At 38.6% G+C, this 16,700-nt stretch overlaps 1 protein-coding gene across 2 annotated transcripts in view; it reads left to right on the top strand.

Annotated features, from left to right (window-relative positions):
• The window catches only part of ptprsa (protein tyrosine phosphatase receptor type Sa), a 245,785-nt gene that overhangs the window by 127,525 nt on the left and 101,560 nt on the right, over positions 1-16,700 (top strand). For both annotated transcript variants that reach the window (XM_088005040.1, XM_088005041.1), the window contains one exon: positions 2,840-2,981. In XM_088005040.1, the coding sequence (XP_087861166.1) occupies positions 2,840-2,981 (142 nt within the window). The remainder of the gene's footprint in view (positions 1-2,839; positions 2,982-16,700) is intronic.

Raw genomic sequence — 16,700 nt, 5'->3', positions numbered from 1 at the left:
TAGGGCTAGCTTATAAAACAACATCCCAAATCACTGTGCACCGGTGAGTTTATTAACAGAAACCGGAAAAAAAGTATAGCACAACTGCAAACCTACAAAGTCATAGCCATCTGTCTAAGTTGACCAGTTGGGAGAAGAGAGCTTTAACAGAGGGAACTGAGACAATATTATATCTCTGCAGAAACTACACATTCCAACTGCTCAGGTTGAAGTCTCTTGATAGAACAACTATTAGTTTGGCACTGCACAAATCTGACTCCCGTGGACGATGAGATGAAAGTCAGTGTGGAAAGAAACTTGTAAAGTCGTGTGATTCAGTTAGCCTCAAGCCATGTAAGCAACATAGTTAGAATGTAAATTAAGCTTCTATGGTCATAAATAAATAAATACAAATAAGACCAAATTTGTCAACAGGCAAATCACAATGTGTTTATGTACACTGCATATGACCATGTTGGTGGCAGCAATGATGCTTTTCTTCAGCAGGGACAGGAAAGCTGTGGATGAGCAAAGCTAGTAGAGACATACCCCAAAATATTTGCAGATGCAATTGCAGTGAAAAATGGCTCTACCAAATCATCTCTTGGGGGAGGGAGAATTTTTTTTATTATTATCTACAAATCCATGTCCCTTAATGTCTCAATTATGTGCTTCTTTGTATTGCTCTACCACATGAAACTTTGAGAAAAATACATTCAAGTTTGTGACTGTAACATAACATGATGTGGAAAAGGTCAAGGCATATGAATACCTTCACAAAACTCTGTACAATTACAACTGTTTTGACTTTCAGTTACTCTGTTTTACCATCTTGTGAGCCGTTTTCTTTCAGCTTGAGTTTATCATAGCAATTTTGAAAAGGCTCATTATTTTAACTTTCCCCTCATGATTTTTACAAATTGATGTAGAAAACACATCACACCTTTCGTGGATTTACTTCTTTTAACCTTTGAACATTTACATGTCTATCATTAGCTACAGCTGCCCAGCATTGAAGTGCTGATCCCTTACATTCCACAAACTGTGTCCTTTTTGCACTTGACTGACTCTGTTATTGTCACATTTTACCAGAGCTGTTTTTTTTTTTCTTGAAGCAGCCCTGACTGCATGATTATGCCTGTGCGTTATTCATGATGTTTGTTATTCACTTCTCGGCAGGCATCCCAGATGGCATCTCTAAGAGTCTTGACTGATGCTCAGTGTCTCTTAATTAAAAAGTTGCTTTATTTAACAGTGACAGCACTCAGATCTATGCATACACCCGAACCCGCACATTCATGCGTAGCGGCGTGAGGGAAACCGTGAGGGAAGGCGCTGAAAAGCAAAAGTGAAAAAAAAAAAAAAAAAAAAATGACAAGCATCAACAGGAAGAGCAGAATCCCAACTGAGGATAAAATAAAAAGACAAGTTCTGTTTGTGCTTGCTCCTCCTCTGCATGATAAGTGGAAAACAAAGCCAAGGGCACGAAGGAGCCCAGCCGAATGGATGGTTCCCATTTAGCTGGGCATAAAAATTGGTAAAGTGGGTTTTGAAGTTGTAGTTTCATTTCTGTTCTTATCCTCTCTACCCTCTAGACAGCTACTTTGATATTGATCACGGTGGCATGCTCTGCAGTGTTTTTAGCCTAATTAGCTGCTCAGGCCGGGATGTGCGTCACACAAACAGCAGAGCTGCTGAAGGCTCCTGTTTGTGGTTCAAAGTCACACATTGCTCAGATGGTTGGAGCAGTAAAGCCTTGGTTGTAATGGTATAAGCTTCCATTTAAGAGGGGTAGACACTAGAACTGTGGTTTATGCCGTCAGGCTTGGAATCTAATCATCTTCCTTGACTGGTTTATCCAAAATTAGACCAAAGAAAAGAGGTCAGAAGACAACGGTTTGTGCAAAAAGCTGAGGCCGATTATTTCACAACTGCCGCCATCAAAATTCTAGTTTTGCACCTATTGATCTATTGATTTTCAGTCGGATCAGATTAGGTTATCCAAACACCAACCCGGTGGCCACAATCTGTCTGCAATGTTAATAGAGTCCTTCACAAACTTCATATAAACAGAACATAACTGAACAGTTACTGTTTATGTAATTCCTATTTCTCAACCACAATCCTAACCCATATGTTATCCGTCTTTGTTGTTCCAAGGACTTTCAACAAACCTTAGAAACACAAGAACAAAGCAGAAAAGAGGCATAATTGCAGTTGTAAAACAAGATGAAAACACAAACTGTGTTGAGGGAAACTCTGTCTTTAATGGATTTTTATTTTTTATTTTTTTGCATTGTTTGGTTTCAGAAGAATAGAATAAACCACATGTGTGGTGCACTTGTCTACATGTTAACCGATCACAGTGGGACAATATTCGTACTTATGTCCATCTGACAATATAAATAAATATAGTCAATGACAAACACAAAATCTGATAGTATGACTGTTACTTTTGAAGCCCAAACAGTTTTTTTTTTCATATTGAGTTTTCATAAAGCATAAACAAATTCCTTGTCATGTTTCAATGTATGACTCTTCATTATTGTGTATCTTTAACTTCTTGCACTAATGTAATTGGTTGATTAAAGTAGCAAATTTTCTGTAGAAGTCAGCAAAGTAAAGCAGTGATTATTTCCCAGAAAACTGTGTTGAATTGTAATATTGTTTATAATCACTTGAAAGAAAATTGCAAAACAGGTTGTGATAAATTTCAGCTCCATGTTGTCCATCGCTGGTTGCTTTCTCTGGTGATCTACTCTTTACTTACACTTTGCTGCCAACTTAAAAAATGGTGGTATTTAAATTGAAATCCCAAACAAACATAGCCAAACTTTACTCCTTATGCTTCATTTCACAGACCATTGAGTTTGACGAGGGTGCTGGCGCTGTGCTCAGAATCCAACCTCTCCGAGCACCACGTGATGAGAATATCTACGAGTGTCTAGCAGAGAACAGCGCAGGCGAGAATTCCGTCAGCGCCAAGCTCACCATCATCAGAGGTAAAGCCTCCTGCTTTTTAATTTTTTCTCCCCTGTGAGAAGATCATGGATTTATGCAGCGCATTTACTAGAGCAGCATTTTTTGTGTCTGGAATTTCAATCTGTGACTTTCTGCTCAAGAGGTACTGAAACTTTCAAGTTTCAGTACGTTTCAGGTAGCAAGTCAAATAGTCAAAAAAAAAAAAAAAAAACTACAAGCAGCATCAATTAGCAATGTATTTTTATTTTTTTATTGAATGTTTTTGAAGGATTTATAGCAAATTAAATCTAGTTGGTTAGAATTTAGTTTTTTGCATAGGACATCAACACCCAAGCTCAACTTTGGGACAGTTCATTAGGAACAGTTTTATTTTACACACATCACACTTTGTGAAGCTGAAATTACTATAATGCGTTTTATCTATAAAAAAAGGGCCAAATTTAAAATAAATCTTTTGCTAAATCCAATTTTGTCTATGTGTAGAAACATACAGTCTTATATTTTAAAGGGTGAGATTTCATATGCAAAGGTTTTACTTGCCAAGTTCAAGAAATGTTAAGTCTGGAAAAAATAAAATAAAAATCTGATGTACCAAAACCATGTTAATGTATCTAAAACAAAAGGAAACATGGCAACCACCAACTCTTTTTCTGCTGAAATGTTGAGGGCTGTTAATCACATTTTTTTTGTTGTTGATGAGACTAATCAGCTGTCATTCAAGTAATAGCTGAGCCTGTCATTGGCAGCCCTTAAAGTCCCTCGATGAATTGGATTGATTGTGCATCTACAGAGAGGCCACAGCAGCTGACAGATGTGCTTGGACATCCCGTACAAGAGTGCCCACAGATACATGTATCTGCTGCAGCAGGAGTAAAATAACTACAGGTGCTGGTCATAAAATTAGAATATTGTGATAAAGTTCATTATTTTCCATAATGTCATGATAAAAATTAAATTGTCATATATTTTAGATTCATTGCACACCAACTGAAATATTTCAGGTCTTTTATTGTTTTAATTTTGATGATTTTGGCAAACAGCTCATGAAAACCCAAAATCCCTGTCTCAAAAAATTAGAATATTATGAAAAGGTTCTCTGAACGAGCAATAAAAATAATCATCTGAATCAACAAAGTAACTCTAAACACCTGAAAAAGATTCCTGAGGCCTTTAAAAACTCCCAGCCTGGTTCATTACTCAAAACCGCAATCATGGGTCAGACTGCTGACCTGACTGCTGTCCAGAAGGCCATCACTGACATCCTCAAGCAAGAGGGTGAGAAACAGAAAGAAATTTCTGAACGAATCGGCTGTTTGCAGAGTGTTATATCAAGGCACCTCAGTGGGAAGTCAGTAGGAAGGAAAAAGTGTGGCAGAAAACGCTGCACAACGAGAAGAGGTGACCGGACCCTGAGGAAGATTCAATGTAAAAGACCTGAAATATTTCAGTTGGTGTTCAATGAATCTAAAATATATGACAATTTAATTTTTATCATGACATTATGGAAAATAATGAACTTTATCACAATATTCTAATTTTATGACCAGCACCTGTATATAGTACACAGTAGTTCATGATAAAAAGCAATTTTAGATGAAGTGTTGACAAGATAACATTTAAGGTCATGATGATGATGTTGTTACGGTGAACAAACATGTTGCTACCTACCTGATTTTGTCTTTTTCATTCCACCTTTTGCTGACGGCTTCCAATATATAGACCCACACAGCACAGTGTCTTTTTCCTCTTTTCTATTCCACTGCCATCTGCCTTGATTCCAGGCCTGGATGAAGCTGAGCTAATGCTGCCGGGCTGGCAGCACAAACACCAGGCCTTTCTGGCTGTCAGATCCACCAGCACTGGTGTGGGCAGCATTTGTCTGGTGGGAACGTTGCGCCAGAGAGGGCAAACCTTGCCCAACATAGCTTAGTCATTGTTAGACACATACCTGCAATGTTTCGACAAAGGTGCGAGTTCCTCTAGTGTAGAAATACAGTTGCAATTTGAATAACTTAACCTGGAGTAAGCTATTTGACTGCTGTCTGTCCATTTTGTAAATTACCTGCATTATGTTTGCCTTTAAATTGCTTTACCCACACATTATTTTTTTTTTTTCTTTCTTGACCAAGTACATTTAAGACATTTGACTGTTAGGGCAGCCTTTTAATTAATCTGTGACTGGGAAATGACGAAACATAGAAAATCTAACAGCAAAAAGTTTGAAATGCAACAATAATGATTTTATAACTGATTTCTTATGTCTGATTTTTATAATTGTTTAATCTGCCAATGTCGATCTCAGTTTGTATGTGTACATACGTTTTAATTATATGGGTTTTGAAGGAGCTTAGAGGACCCCTTAATAACATGCCGAATGTTAAAAAGATGTGATTTTTGAATTTCTAGGTGATCAGAGCAGATAAGTCTTAGAATTCTCACATTCCAGTCACCAGTCAGGACAACATGTTGGGTTAAAATCCCAGAAAGACCCAGCCTACGATCTTTGCATGGAGTCTGCATATTCTCCAGATGCATGGATGGGTTGTATCCGTGTACGCCGGCTTCTTCCCATAGTCCAAGAACATAACTGTTAAATTGATTCAATATGCTAAATTAGTTATAGGTATTAGCATCCAGGTGTGTATCTCCTTTGTGTCACTGTGTTGTCCTGTGATGGACTGGTGATTTATCCAGGTTTTATCATGCATCTCGCCTGATGACTGCTGACTTCCCATGACCATGAAAATAGCGGGATGTACTAAGGATGGATGAATAGATCGTCACTAGCTGATTTCTCTGCACATCTAAAATCAAAGTCTGCACAACATATTCAAAGCTTATTTTGTTTATGGAGGATTTTAGCATTCCCATCTCAAAAGTCCTTGGCAAAATAAGCCTGGGCAAGCATAAAGACTGAACAACAACAAACATGCAAACTGAATGTGCACACTAGGGCCCTCGATTGGAGCACAGAACAAATCCTGAGCAGTCCACACAAGACGATAACAAATGTGAAGTTATTAAGATCCACTCCAGGGCCAAGAGGAAGAAGGCACATCTCCTGGGCAGGCAAGACAAAGCATTGAAATATGCATGTAAGTGTGTTGATGGAGGAGAATTTGACAGATGTATGTCTGCGGAGGATAGGAGAAATGTCCCGTTTTCCATCCTTAACTGGGCCCAGGCTCCCTGAATTAACCCATCAAGATCAGAATAGAACGTAGAAAAGAAACCTCTAAGAACATTAGCGATATGTAATATCTGTCAAGAGAATACACAAATAGGAAAATAAAGATTTCGAAGGGTGAAAGTAAAGAAGGCTGAAAATTATGAGTGAAAGGCAATTAGAGTTGAGGAACAGCAGAAAATACAAGGATTTAAAATTCAAGAAAAGTTGGCAATAGATGAAGGGAGACAACAGAAGGTGATGTTGATGATTGGCAGTGTAGAACAGGTGAGGAGGACAATAGCTGAACATGGGCTCTTGGAACATGGCAAAGGATTACAGGATATGGGACAAGGCACAAGGGAAGCATTTCCAGTAAACAGAGGGGATGCGGTCTGGGATTTAGAGAGGCAGAAAACGGGGCGCTATGATGGGTGGCTTGGCCGGAAATGTGCGGTGCGCGTATATTGGAATTCTCAGCAGCATGCGCATTGGAACCCACATTGATTCTTTATCAAATGCAAATGCACAGAAACATTTTTGATCAACTATTAGAGCAGCAGTTAAAGAAGTCCATACTTTCACAACTGATAAGATAAATATTCCAACAAGTAGGAATTGCATGCATTTCTTCTGGATAAAGAAGTGGGTGTTTGTCTTACCTTACGAGCAAGCATAGATCAGAACTTTCCTAACAATCTCATTCCTAGAGAGGAACTGGTTTGCTATGACTCAATAAAATATATTTTTAGTTTTAAATGCAATGAATAACAGCTCACTGTTCTCCCCACACATACATCATCACTTTTAAGGACATGCACACCAACAGAGATACAAAAGTGCATTCCAAATATGTACTTGCGCAAACATAGTACTTAGACAATAAACATACCATGACACAGACGCACTAAAACTTTAAACAGAACTTCTCTCTTACCTTTTTTTAAACTTTTCGCTGACAATAACAAAGTCTCACTTCCTATTATGTTGCTCAGTTCTGTATGTGCGTGTGTGCTCATATGTTGATGGCAATGGCGGTTGCATTTAGCTTTGACTGTGACACCTCCTTGGCTGTTACTTCACTGCCACAGCTGAATACCTAAGATGGGGGCCATCTGGCTCCACTAAGACGTTCACAGAGTCCTCTGGGAGTCCTTGGAGGAGGACCAGCAAACATATGAAGTGGACTCTGGAGATATTTACATATATAATTATATGTAAACTTACTAACTATATATAGTAGTTATATGCTTACTACATATATCAAGATATATAGTTAGTATAAAATTACATACAATTCAGTAGTATTCTACTTCCTTATTTGTAACACCTTGGTCGTATTTTAACTAGCAATGTTCTGCTTACATTGATCCACAAGTATATGATGGTAGAGTTGCATTAAGACTCTTAACTATTTCTATTATTTTTGAAGATTATTTTGTTTGCCCTTTTTTTGTATTGATTTGTTTTTGGCTTGGTTTTTGTCCTCTTTATGTCTCTGCTTTACTAATTCATGCTGCCTTGATGTTGAATGGGGTTGCATATAAAGCCTTGTGTTTGCTCTGAAGAGGCACATTTGTCTCTGACTAAATTTAAAATAAATAAATAAATAAATAAATAAATGCAAAAGGAAACAAGAGCAGGTGTGTGCGTGCATGTGTGAGAGAGAAAGTAGGTTTTTGTCCTGACGTGTGTGTGCAGAGGTAAACGGTCAGCCTGTCAGACTGTTTGGTTTGTGTGGCGTTTGTGTCTGATGTGTATGTGTGTTCAGCTAAGAGCTGGAGACAAAGGGAAAAAAAAAAAAAGTGTGAGAGAGAGAGAGGGCCAGCAGGCAGGCATTGGCCATCCGGTAATGAGACAGTGAAGAATAAGCTTGGCAGTATCAGCAACATATCTGTCTTCTCTTCCTGTCTGCCTGCATTTGAGATGGCCTTTGCCCTCTTCCACTTGTCTCCAATAGCTCGAGAAAGAGCAAAAATGACATACTGCTAGAGGTTGGGAAAAAAAGTCTGACGAGTAATAAGAAAAGTTAAAAGGTTACAAGAGTAATATGACTGAAGAAAGAATAAATAAAATAGCAGCATATGTACACCTCACTCTACAGTAGTCATGTTTATAAGTTCAAGTGCTTGAGTGAATTTGTTGGCCATGATGCAGATATCCTAAGTTTCTACATTGATTTGCATGTCTGAATAGGTCTTAAACTACCAGCAAAGACATTAATCAGACTGGTCACAAAAGCACTTGTCCATGGATGCTTGATGTTGACTGAGTAGGAAATGTAATGGCTCTATTAGGAGAGCTTAGGCCCTGATGTTTCTCCAAAAGGACCGACACTTGCTTTGTTTGCCTCTTGCATCATCTCCAACTTGTCCCTGGCAACAAGTCCATTCTTGTTTTCAAACAAATCTTGCTGTCACCAACTGTAAATTATAAATCAATGTAGTGCTGTTTAGTTCAATAACAGTTGGCAAAAGGTTATGTGCTCATACACATATGTGCAGTAAATGTCCTTATTTTATTCCTTTCTGTGCAGTGCTGAAATAGTGAACATTTTAGTTTACTTTGTTTCCTTTGTTTGGCAAACTGTATTAAAGAGTTAGCTAGTTTTGATTATTGGTCCTCCTGTAATTCTATTTTTAAGCTGCTTATAAGGTGCTACTCACTGCTGAGCAGGAACTCCAGTGCTGTTATTGGTGGGCAGAGAAGGGCAGGTGAGGCACGAACGGCAAATCAATAGGTGGATGTTGACCACATGAATGGCCCCCATACCCCTGATCTCTTATTGGAAGCTTAAAAAGTTTTGTGTTGTTTTCTCAGAGATGTCTCCTTCGCTGTCCTTGAGTGACTTTGCCTTTTCTTTTTTTTTTTTTCTCTCAGAAGCTGCCTCTCCACTTACCTTTAACCTTTTCCTCCTCATGCATCACTTGTACTTCTATAGCTGTATTTTTCAGTTCCTGATTGAATGCAGTCAGCCCTTTACCTTTCTTATATTAAAATAAAGTTCAGTCTTGAAGAAATTCACTAGGATGAAAGTTTATAGCCATTGAATCCTTTGATCCTCTGAATTTATCGTGCTGTAATCAGGTGTGATCGGAGGTTGAAGAACAGAGACATAAGCTAAGTGGTTGCATGAAAGATAAGGGAGGAAAATATGGAAAGAATTAAGGTGATGGTGATTGAGGTGGAAGTAGAGGAAGTTTCCCTGAGGTCTTTAAGAGGGAAGGCTCTCTCCTGATCTTTCGTGATCTTAATGTGGTTTTATATGATTCCTGCATAAACAGAGCAGCTATGGTTATCCTAGATATGCACTCACTGTCTGTACTACCACCATTATAGGGTGTGTACTTTTGAATTGAATTGAATTGTGAATGGCACAGAGGCAAGTGTCTAACTGATAAGCTTACTGATAGATGCTAATTTATTGCATGTTTGTTTAATTACACCAAATATCATATCCAATTGCAATTCAATAACAGTTGACTTGAAATGATAATTGATTTCTGTAAGATAGGCACCAGCACCCCTCCCGACTCCACTAAGGGACAAGGGTGTAAAGAGGATGGATGGATGGATGGATGGATGGATGGATGGATGGATGGATGGATGGATGGATGGATGGATGGATGGATGGATGGATGGATGGATGGATGGATGGATGGATGGATGGATGGATTGATTGATTGATTGATTGATTGATTGATTGATTGAAGTCATTCAAAAGTGGAAAATATAGTTTCAATTCACAAGTTGATATATTATTATAATATTAAAGAATTTACAGCTTGCTGAAAAGTATGTATCTACAGCGCATGGAGTCTATTCACACACCTTCTGAATCTCCTGTGATCAGGCATCATATTTAGCAATGACCTTTTGTGACTTACTCCCTTTGTTGATGGTGTCAGGGAGAGTTAAGTATTTCACCATTGCTGTGTTGGCCACAGACATAAGATTTTTGTATTAAAAATCCCCTTTTTGTTGATCCTGTCAAACATTGAAAAATTTCTAAAAAAAAAAAAAAAACTTTTTCATGGTTTTTTAAGTTGCTGTGATGCAGTTGCACAATTTCATAACAAGACTCCCAGATGTCCCAATATCAACTTTGCACATTATTTTAACCTTCTAATGTTTGCAGGTTGATTGGAGCCTGTCTTAGCTGTTTTCCAAAATAAGCAGTCATCTAAACACAAACTCAAGTGCCTGAACAAGATAGGATTTTCTTTTTTCTGGACGAGGAAACCAGAGTTACCTAATCAATCTGGACAGGCATAGCGTCAAGAACAGGGAGAACAAGCAAACTTTCCCACAGTTTCAAATTAAACACTTTTCTTGTTTCATGTTTTATCAACACAGCATCAGTGAAACTTCCCAGCATTTCAAGGGGAATATGAGAGAAATATCCCATAAAATCACACGTCAGTATTACCATCTGGGAGTTGCTTATATGTCGCAATAAAAAGGAATTCAACAGAAAGAACCAGTTATATGCATTGAACTCCTCTCTTCATTTTTACTTAATTAAAATTCAGCTTGTAAATTGGATGGAAATACATTATTGTTGCCTTGCTGAATATGTTAAAGAGTTTGCTACAATTATGTAATCACTGCTGTGGAAAGTGTACATATACAAACAGTCATACTTACCAAGTGGCATGATATATGCAGCTGCACAGGGCCAGTTGCTGAAAAATGTTGAAAACAAAACACTGATTTAATCAGTTTTAAATGTACATATTTATTTTGAAAAAAAAAAAAAAACTAAAAAGGGGAATTGCTCTTTGGACCTCATCAAAGGAGAATTAGGAGGAAGATGTGGATCCTGTTGAAACTGAAGGAGTGGCCCAGCTCATGCATAAAGAACAGCGAGGGGAAGTGGCCTGAACTGCTAGCCTCATGCATATACATCACCCAACAACCCAGGTGACTGAATTTATACAACATGGGGGTCATGCTGTGAGCACCTCTGGGCTGACGGTTAATAGACTTAAAAATCCTAGGCACCTTAGAGCTGCTGTGTGCACACTTATTGTGGTAAAGTTGGAACAAAGACCAAAGTAACAAGATTATTCTTTCCTCTTTAATAGGAAAGAATAATAGTAAACTACATCACAGTTAAGAGAAAGTGGTTCAAGATAAATAGCAAGCCAATAAACATATAAAATGTTTAAAGGAATCTAAGAAACATAAAATGTAAACCGAAGAGCTATTTCATATATTAATACAACCCCCGTTTCAATTAATTTGGAACATTACGTAAATCATAAATAAAAACAGAATATGATACATTTGTAAATCATTTTCAGCCTATATTCCATTGAAGTTTACCACAGAGACAAAATGTGTAATTTTGAAATGGATACATATTATTTAAACATTATTATTAAACTCCCTGCTGAAGGTTTTTGGTTTGAGTATGCCATCAGCACAGCATCAACTGAAATACACAAATGTGAAAACTCAAAATGTGACCAAATTGGAAACCCTAATACCACCCTTTCTGGCTGCTTTATGCTCCATGGCATTGCACACTAAATTAAAGTTACGTTTGTCATTTGAAAGTGGTTAATCCATAGCTCTTCTGTAAAATCTCCCAATAGAATTTTACAAAAACAGCACATAAAAAGCAGCTCCAAAATATGAGTAAAGGGCTAGCTGCTCTAAAAGCCTTCATAAGATCCTGCCATGTTTTTTAATGATTTAACACAGTTATTCACGTGATTTGTCATTGCATTTGTTATTTAGCAGAAACACTGCAATTATGAAATTGTGTTTGAAATGATATATATTTATTATAGCTGCACTGCCTTCCACATTATGTCATAAACTGGTGTCAAGTTTCAAGGTGCCCACTAATCCTCATTACACAATCCCACCCCTGCATACACACACACACAAACACACACACGCACACACACACACACACACACCATTAGAAAAGCACATTCAGAGCCACCCACCTTTTAAACCAGACGTGACTAGCTGACATCTCTGTACGGGGAGGCATTTCCCTTAATGGTATCCACTTTATCCCTTTTCTCCCCAGGGTTGTAGACCTTAACCCAAAATCCTTAGGGGTGAGATGTGTCTGAAGGGCTAGAATCTGTGTACAGAAAATAGCTCTTTCTGAGTTAAATTGATATTTCTTAATTTCCTATCCCCATTTCTATGATATGTCAGTCATTCAACCTCACTACAAAAGGAAAAGTGTTTGGGTTATGCATTTTCATTATTATTCTTCACAAGAACTTGACCTCATTTTGTGTCATTTAGAATTAAAGGTATAATGGAAACATTAAAGTTGCATTTAAAAGGTTGCTGGATTTGCAGAGTTTGAGGTTCAAGATGCAACTTCTTTTCACACAAAGACGTTTTGAACCAATTTCAACAGAACGTAAACAGCTTAGCTTCCTACTTTATTATTTTGCCTATTGTATTTACCAGCCTTTTCTGTCACTGCTTCACATTTTTAAGTCAACTGTTGTCAAATCCCTTCATCCATTATCTTACACACTTCTCCTTGCAGGGTCACAAGGGGTGCTGGTGCTCATAATCTCCGTTTGTATTTGGGAAAGTGAATTTATAAGTTTTTTTTTTAGTCTGTCATTATCTAAAACTAAAATATAGACGTCCGTCGTAGGCTTTTTGTCACATTAGTCTGACAACATTTCAGGCTCAGATAATGAATGTTTTATCCATTACCTATTAAGCCACATAACATTTTATTATATGTTCACGGGACCATCCATCCATCCATCTATCAATATCCAAAATGATGACCCACTTAATTTCCCTCGTTTCCTTATTTTATGTGTTTCTCTGGGTTGTATTTTTGGAAGATTTTGATGTAAATGTTGCCCTTGGTAGCTAGATGTGCTTGTTGCTGAGAATACTAATAGGACATCAGATGTCTTTCTGGGAATGGAGTAGAGGGTAGAGGTTGAGTGCTGGTTGTATAATAACCCTTATTCAGCTGAGATGGCTATCTTGGAGAGGGCTATCGGTGCCGGGGCCAGAGACACTGTGATTAGATTTCTCCTGTGTTGCTATTCTTCTCTGTCCCTGGATTTTTCTTTGCCACTGTCCCCAGCATGTTCCCTTAAGCAATTTAACAGGTCTCTTACTGGTAATATTATTCAAAGAATTTGACAAAACAGAAGAGAGAATGGGAGAGAAAGTAGATGTGTTTTAGTATTATTACAAATTAGCTTTCACACTTTGTGTTTAAAGCCTATTAGCTCTTAAAAGCTTTACTCCAAGGCACAACTGCGTGCAAAACAGAAACCAACAAAGATAGATAATCACAGGAAAACATCAACTGCTGCCTACAATGTTTTTGTTTTTTGAAGACAAACGATTTCTACTTTGCATCTGCAAACTGAACTGTTGTCAAACAATAGGAATCGATGTGATGGATTATGTATACTTTCTTGAAAAAAACCTCCTGATAGATTAGTTATTCTTACAGAAAAGTACCGTAGTAAATAGTTTTTTTTTTCTTTTTCAAACTTTTATCTCTACAGTGTACCCCTTTGTTTGCAAAATACACTTTTCTATTGTTTTCTTCATCTACTTCCATAATGTTTATTAGATTCTTTCTTTGTAATTTATACCATCAATTAGTTTTGTCAACCTCCGTGTCCTTCCTTTGCTCTCGCTCTGCCTGTGTCCCTATACTCCCTCTGTGGCTTTAGTGCACAGGCCTGCTTAAAGCCTGTGTCTGTATGCTGGAGCACTGGGTAATCAGTTAACCTGATTAGGCTGCTGATGAAATTAAATCATTGCCGTAAGTGAAAATAATAATATGAGTAATAGGTGCGGGGTATGGTGGAGCACATCACAGCACTTTGCTGCAGTCCCAGTCTGCTGGGATTCACCTCTCCCTCTTCATCATTAGTTATGACTCTCTCCACTCTGGGAGATCAGTGATGGCTCGGAACCCTGTACTTCTAAAGCCACTGATGTTGGCTTCACTTAAAAATTAATGGGATGTGCGGTATGGTAATGTCAACATCCCGTATGCAGCATAAAATCCTGACCAATGTACGGCAAGAACCTTCTGGTATTAGGGATTCATTTGCTTGGGTAGCTGTAGGGCAGAGCACTAACACCTAGGGATTAAGTGTCATGTGTGATACTGTAGCAAATTGGTCTAAGCAACTTTGAGATTTTCAGGATTTGTGCAGGTCAGTCAGTGGAGAAAGGCCCTAGAAATGCATGTGCCCGAGTAAAGTGCTAATTAAAGCTGTTTTAATTAGTCCCCTTCAAGGCATGACTGAGACGCCTTCATTCCACATCTGAGCTTGCAGTGGATGTAGTCACAGAGCTGAACTTGTGCCTGTATTACAAAATGGACTTCTTTAAGCAGAGACACTTCTGTCACTCAGTGCATCATGCAACCCCAGTTATAATTAGGAATTTGGTATGCTGTCACGAGCAAAAAAACAAGACCCTTTATTTTTCCAGTCTCTTAATGTGATGTGAAATAGTATTATATGAGATAACCATGTGTCCAGTTTTTCCATGATAATAATAAATAAATCTTTGCAATTATACAGTGAACAGAATAAAGATGGCTGATTCTTCCAGGTCTGTGTCTTGTTCATGAGGGATAGTAGGATGGAGCATGAGATGGACAGACAGATGGCATTGTCTTCTGCATTAATGAAGGAACTGCCCTCATCTATTGTGGTGAAGAAAAAGCTGGGGCAAAAAGTGAAGCTCACAATTCACCCGTCTGTCTATGATTTAATAACATGGTCATAGAATATAGATCAGATCCTGGGTGTAGCTGGCAGAAATGAGCATTTTCTGTAAAGTTAAAGAAGAGTTGAGGAGCTCCATCATCCAGCAGGAACAGGGAGTAGAGCCACTGCTCCTGTGCATTGAAAGGTCTCAGCTGAGGTGGATCCGGCATCTAGTTAAGCGAGCTTACTGGGTGCCTCAGTTCAGAAGGTTTCTGGATATGTCTTATTAAGAAGAGACCAGGAGGCAGACCCAGAATTTGTTGTTGGGACTGTTGTTGTTGGATGAGATCTCCCTGAATGACCAGGCGAGTTTTACTCTCAGCAAATCTGTGCACAACTTTGCCATTTTACTGTGTTTCCCTCGTGGACCTTTTAATCTGACCTTGGAGAAGCTGAACATAATAGAAGCATGGATTCGCAGGTGGGCGCAAAACAGATGTCACACAACTGAATTCTTCAAGAGATATGTTAAGAGACATGAGATTATCCAGGAGAAGAGTTTAAAGGACCCACCTTTTTAACTTGGTCAAGATAATTCTAATCACAATAACCTTATCAAAGGCTTGGCACTGGTCAGTTGGTTGTAGAGATCCACTCTCAGCAAATCTGTGCACAACTTTGCCATTGATCAATAGTTTGCATGAGTTGATCCATCAACACAAAGTGCAGAAAGAAATGCACTTGCTCTTCTGTGATGGGGGACTGGCCCTCTGAGAACACTGGGATACGATTCTGTCCATATCAGTTGCCTTCATATCCAGGCTGGCTAACCCTAAAGTTCCACTCCCTCGATGAGTGATCTATTTATTTTTGCATGACCGCCTTTATCGACACAGCCTGTAAGCTTCAGGGCGAAAGATTGTATCAGACTCTATTTCCAGGAAAGTGAGCAGCCAACATACATGCCGTTTGTTCAGGAAAGCTGCTGGTGCCGTATCAGGTCAGAGCAGATGTAATGGTGGTATAATCTATCCCTGAATCCATAATCCAAGCATTCTTGTTTGCTCGTTCACCCACCTTTCTGCCCTCTTTTGCTCCTTCGCGCACATTCCCTCTGTCTCCTGCCTAATCAAATTAGTTTCAAATCCACTTAGTCAGTGTGTATTCTCACGCTTCTGCAAATGTGGCCTGTAGTGGCCTCGGTTTAATGGTTTCCTACCATGAATTTAGAACAATTTGTTGTCCAGATAGGGCCAGTGGTATCAAATGCATCAGATACAACTCTCGTGGTGTGAGGCAGAGCTACCCTGTGCAGATATGCTTTTCTAACAGATGGGACCCAGCAAGAGGCGTACATAAGTGCAGCACCTTCGATTGTATCTTATACATAGATCATTGATGACACTCGAAGAAGGGAGTTTGTAAGAACCAGGTGTATAACTTTATAAAGCAAAATGCCGGCTAAAGCTTTTGTGGGGTTCAGATGAACTGGTATGAAGGATTAATACAGAGATGGTTATGAATAAGTGATGGAGAGGAAACAGCTCGAAACATAACAGTGAAAATGCCTGTAGTGTTTGAACCTATCGTTGAAATATTCATTGTGGTCTTATATCAGCTCAGAGACTACCTGTCTCAATTTAGTTTTGAGACAATGAGGTTTTCTTCCCCTCATATTTGGAAGTTGTCTTTTTGTATTCCATTCCCAGAACTCCCTTGATAAACACCAGATGTCCTGATTTAGGGGTCTCCAACTAAAACTGTGATTCAAGTTTCTGTCCTAATTTTCCTTAATTTAGTGCTTATCATGTTGCAAAGAGGCCGCTGTGATGACTGTAATGTAGGCATGAGGTCATTGGCTTGCCAAATGCTACTCTGCTGTGCCA

Source organism: Poecilia mexicana, unplaced genomic scaffold (genome assembly GCF_051168715.1).
Source record: "Poecilia mexicana isolate PSO_F unplaced genomic scaffold, ASM5116871v1 scaffold_4, whole genome shotgun sequence".
In the NCBI taxonomy this organism is placed as follows: Eukaryota; Metazoa; Chordata; class Actinopteri; order Cyprinodontiformes; family Poeciliidae; genus Poecilia; species Poecilia mexicana.
Note: the sequence above shows the minus strand (reverse complement) of the source record. Positions and strands in the feature narration are given on the sequence as shown.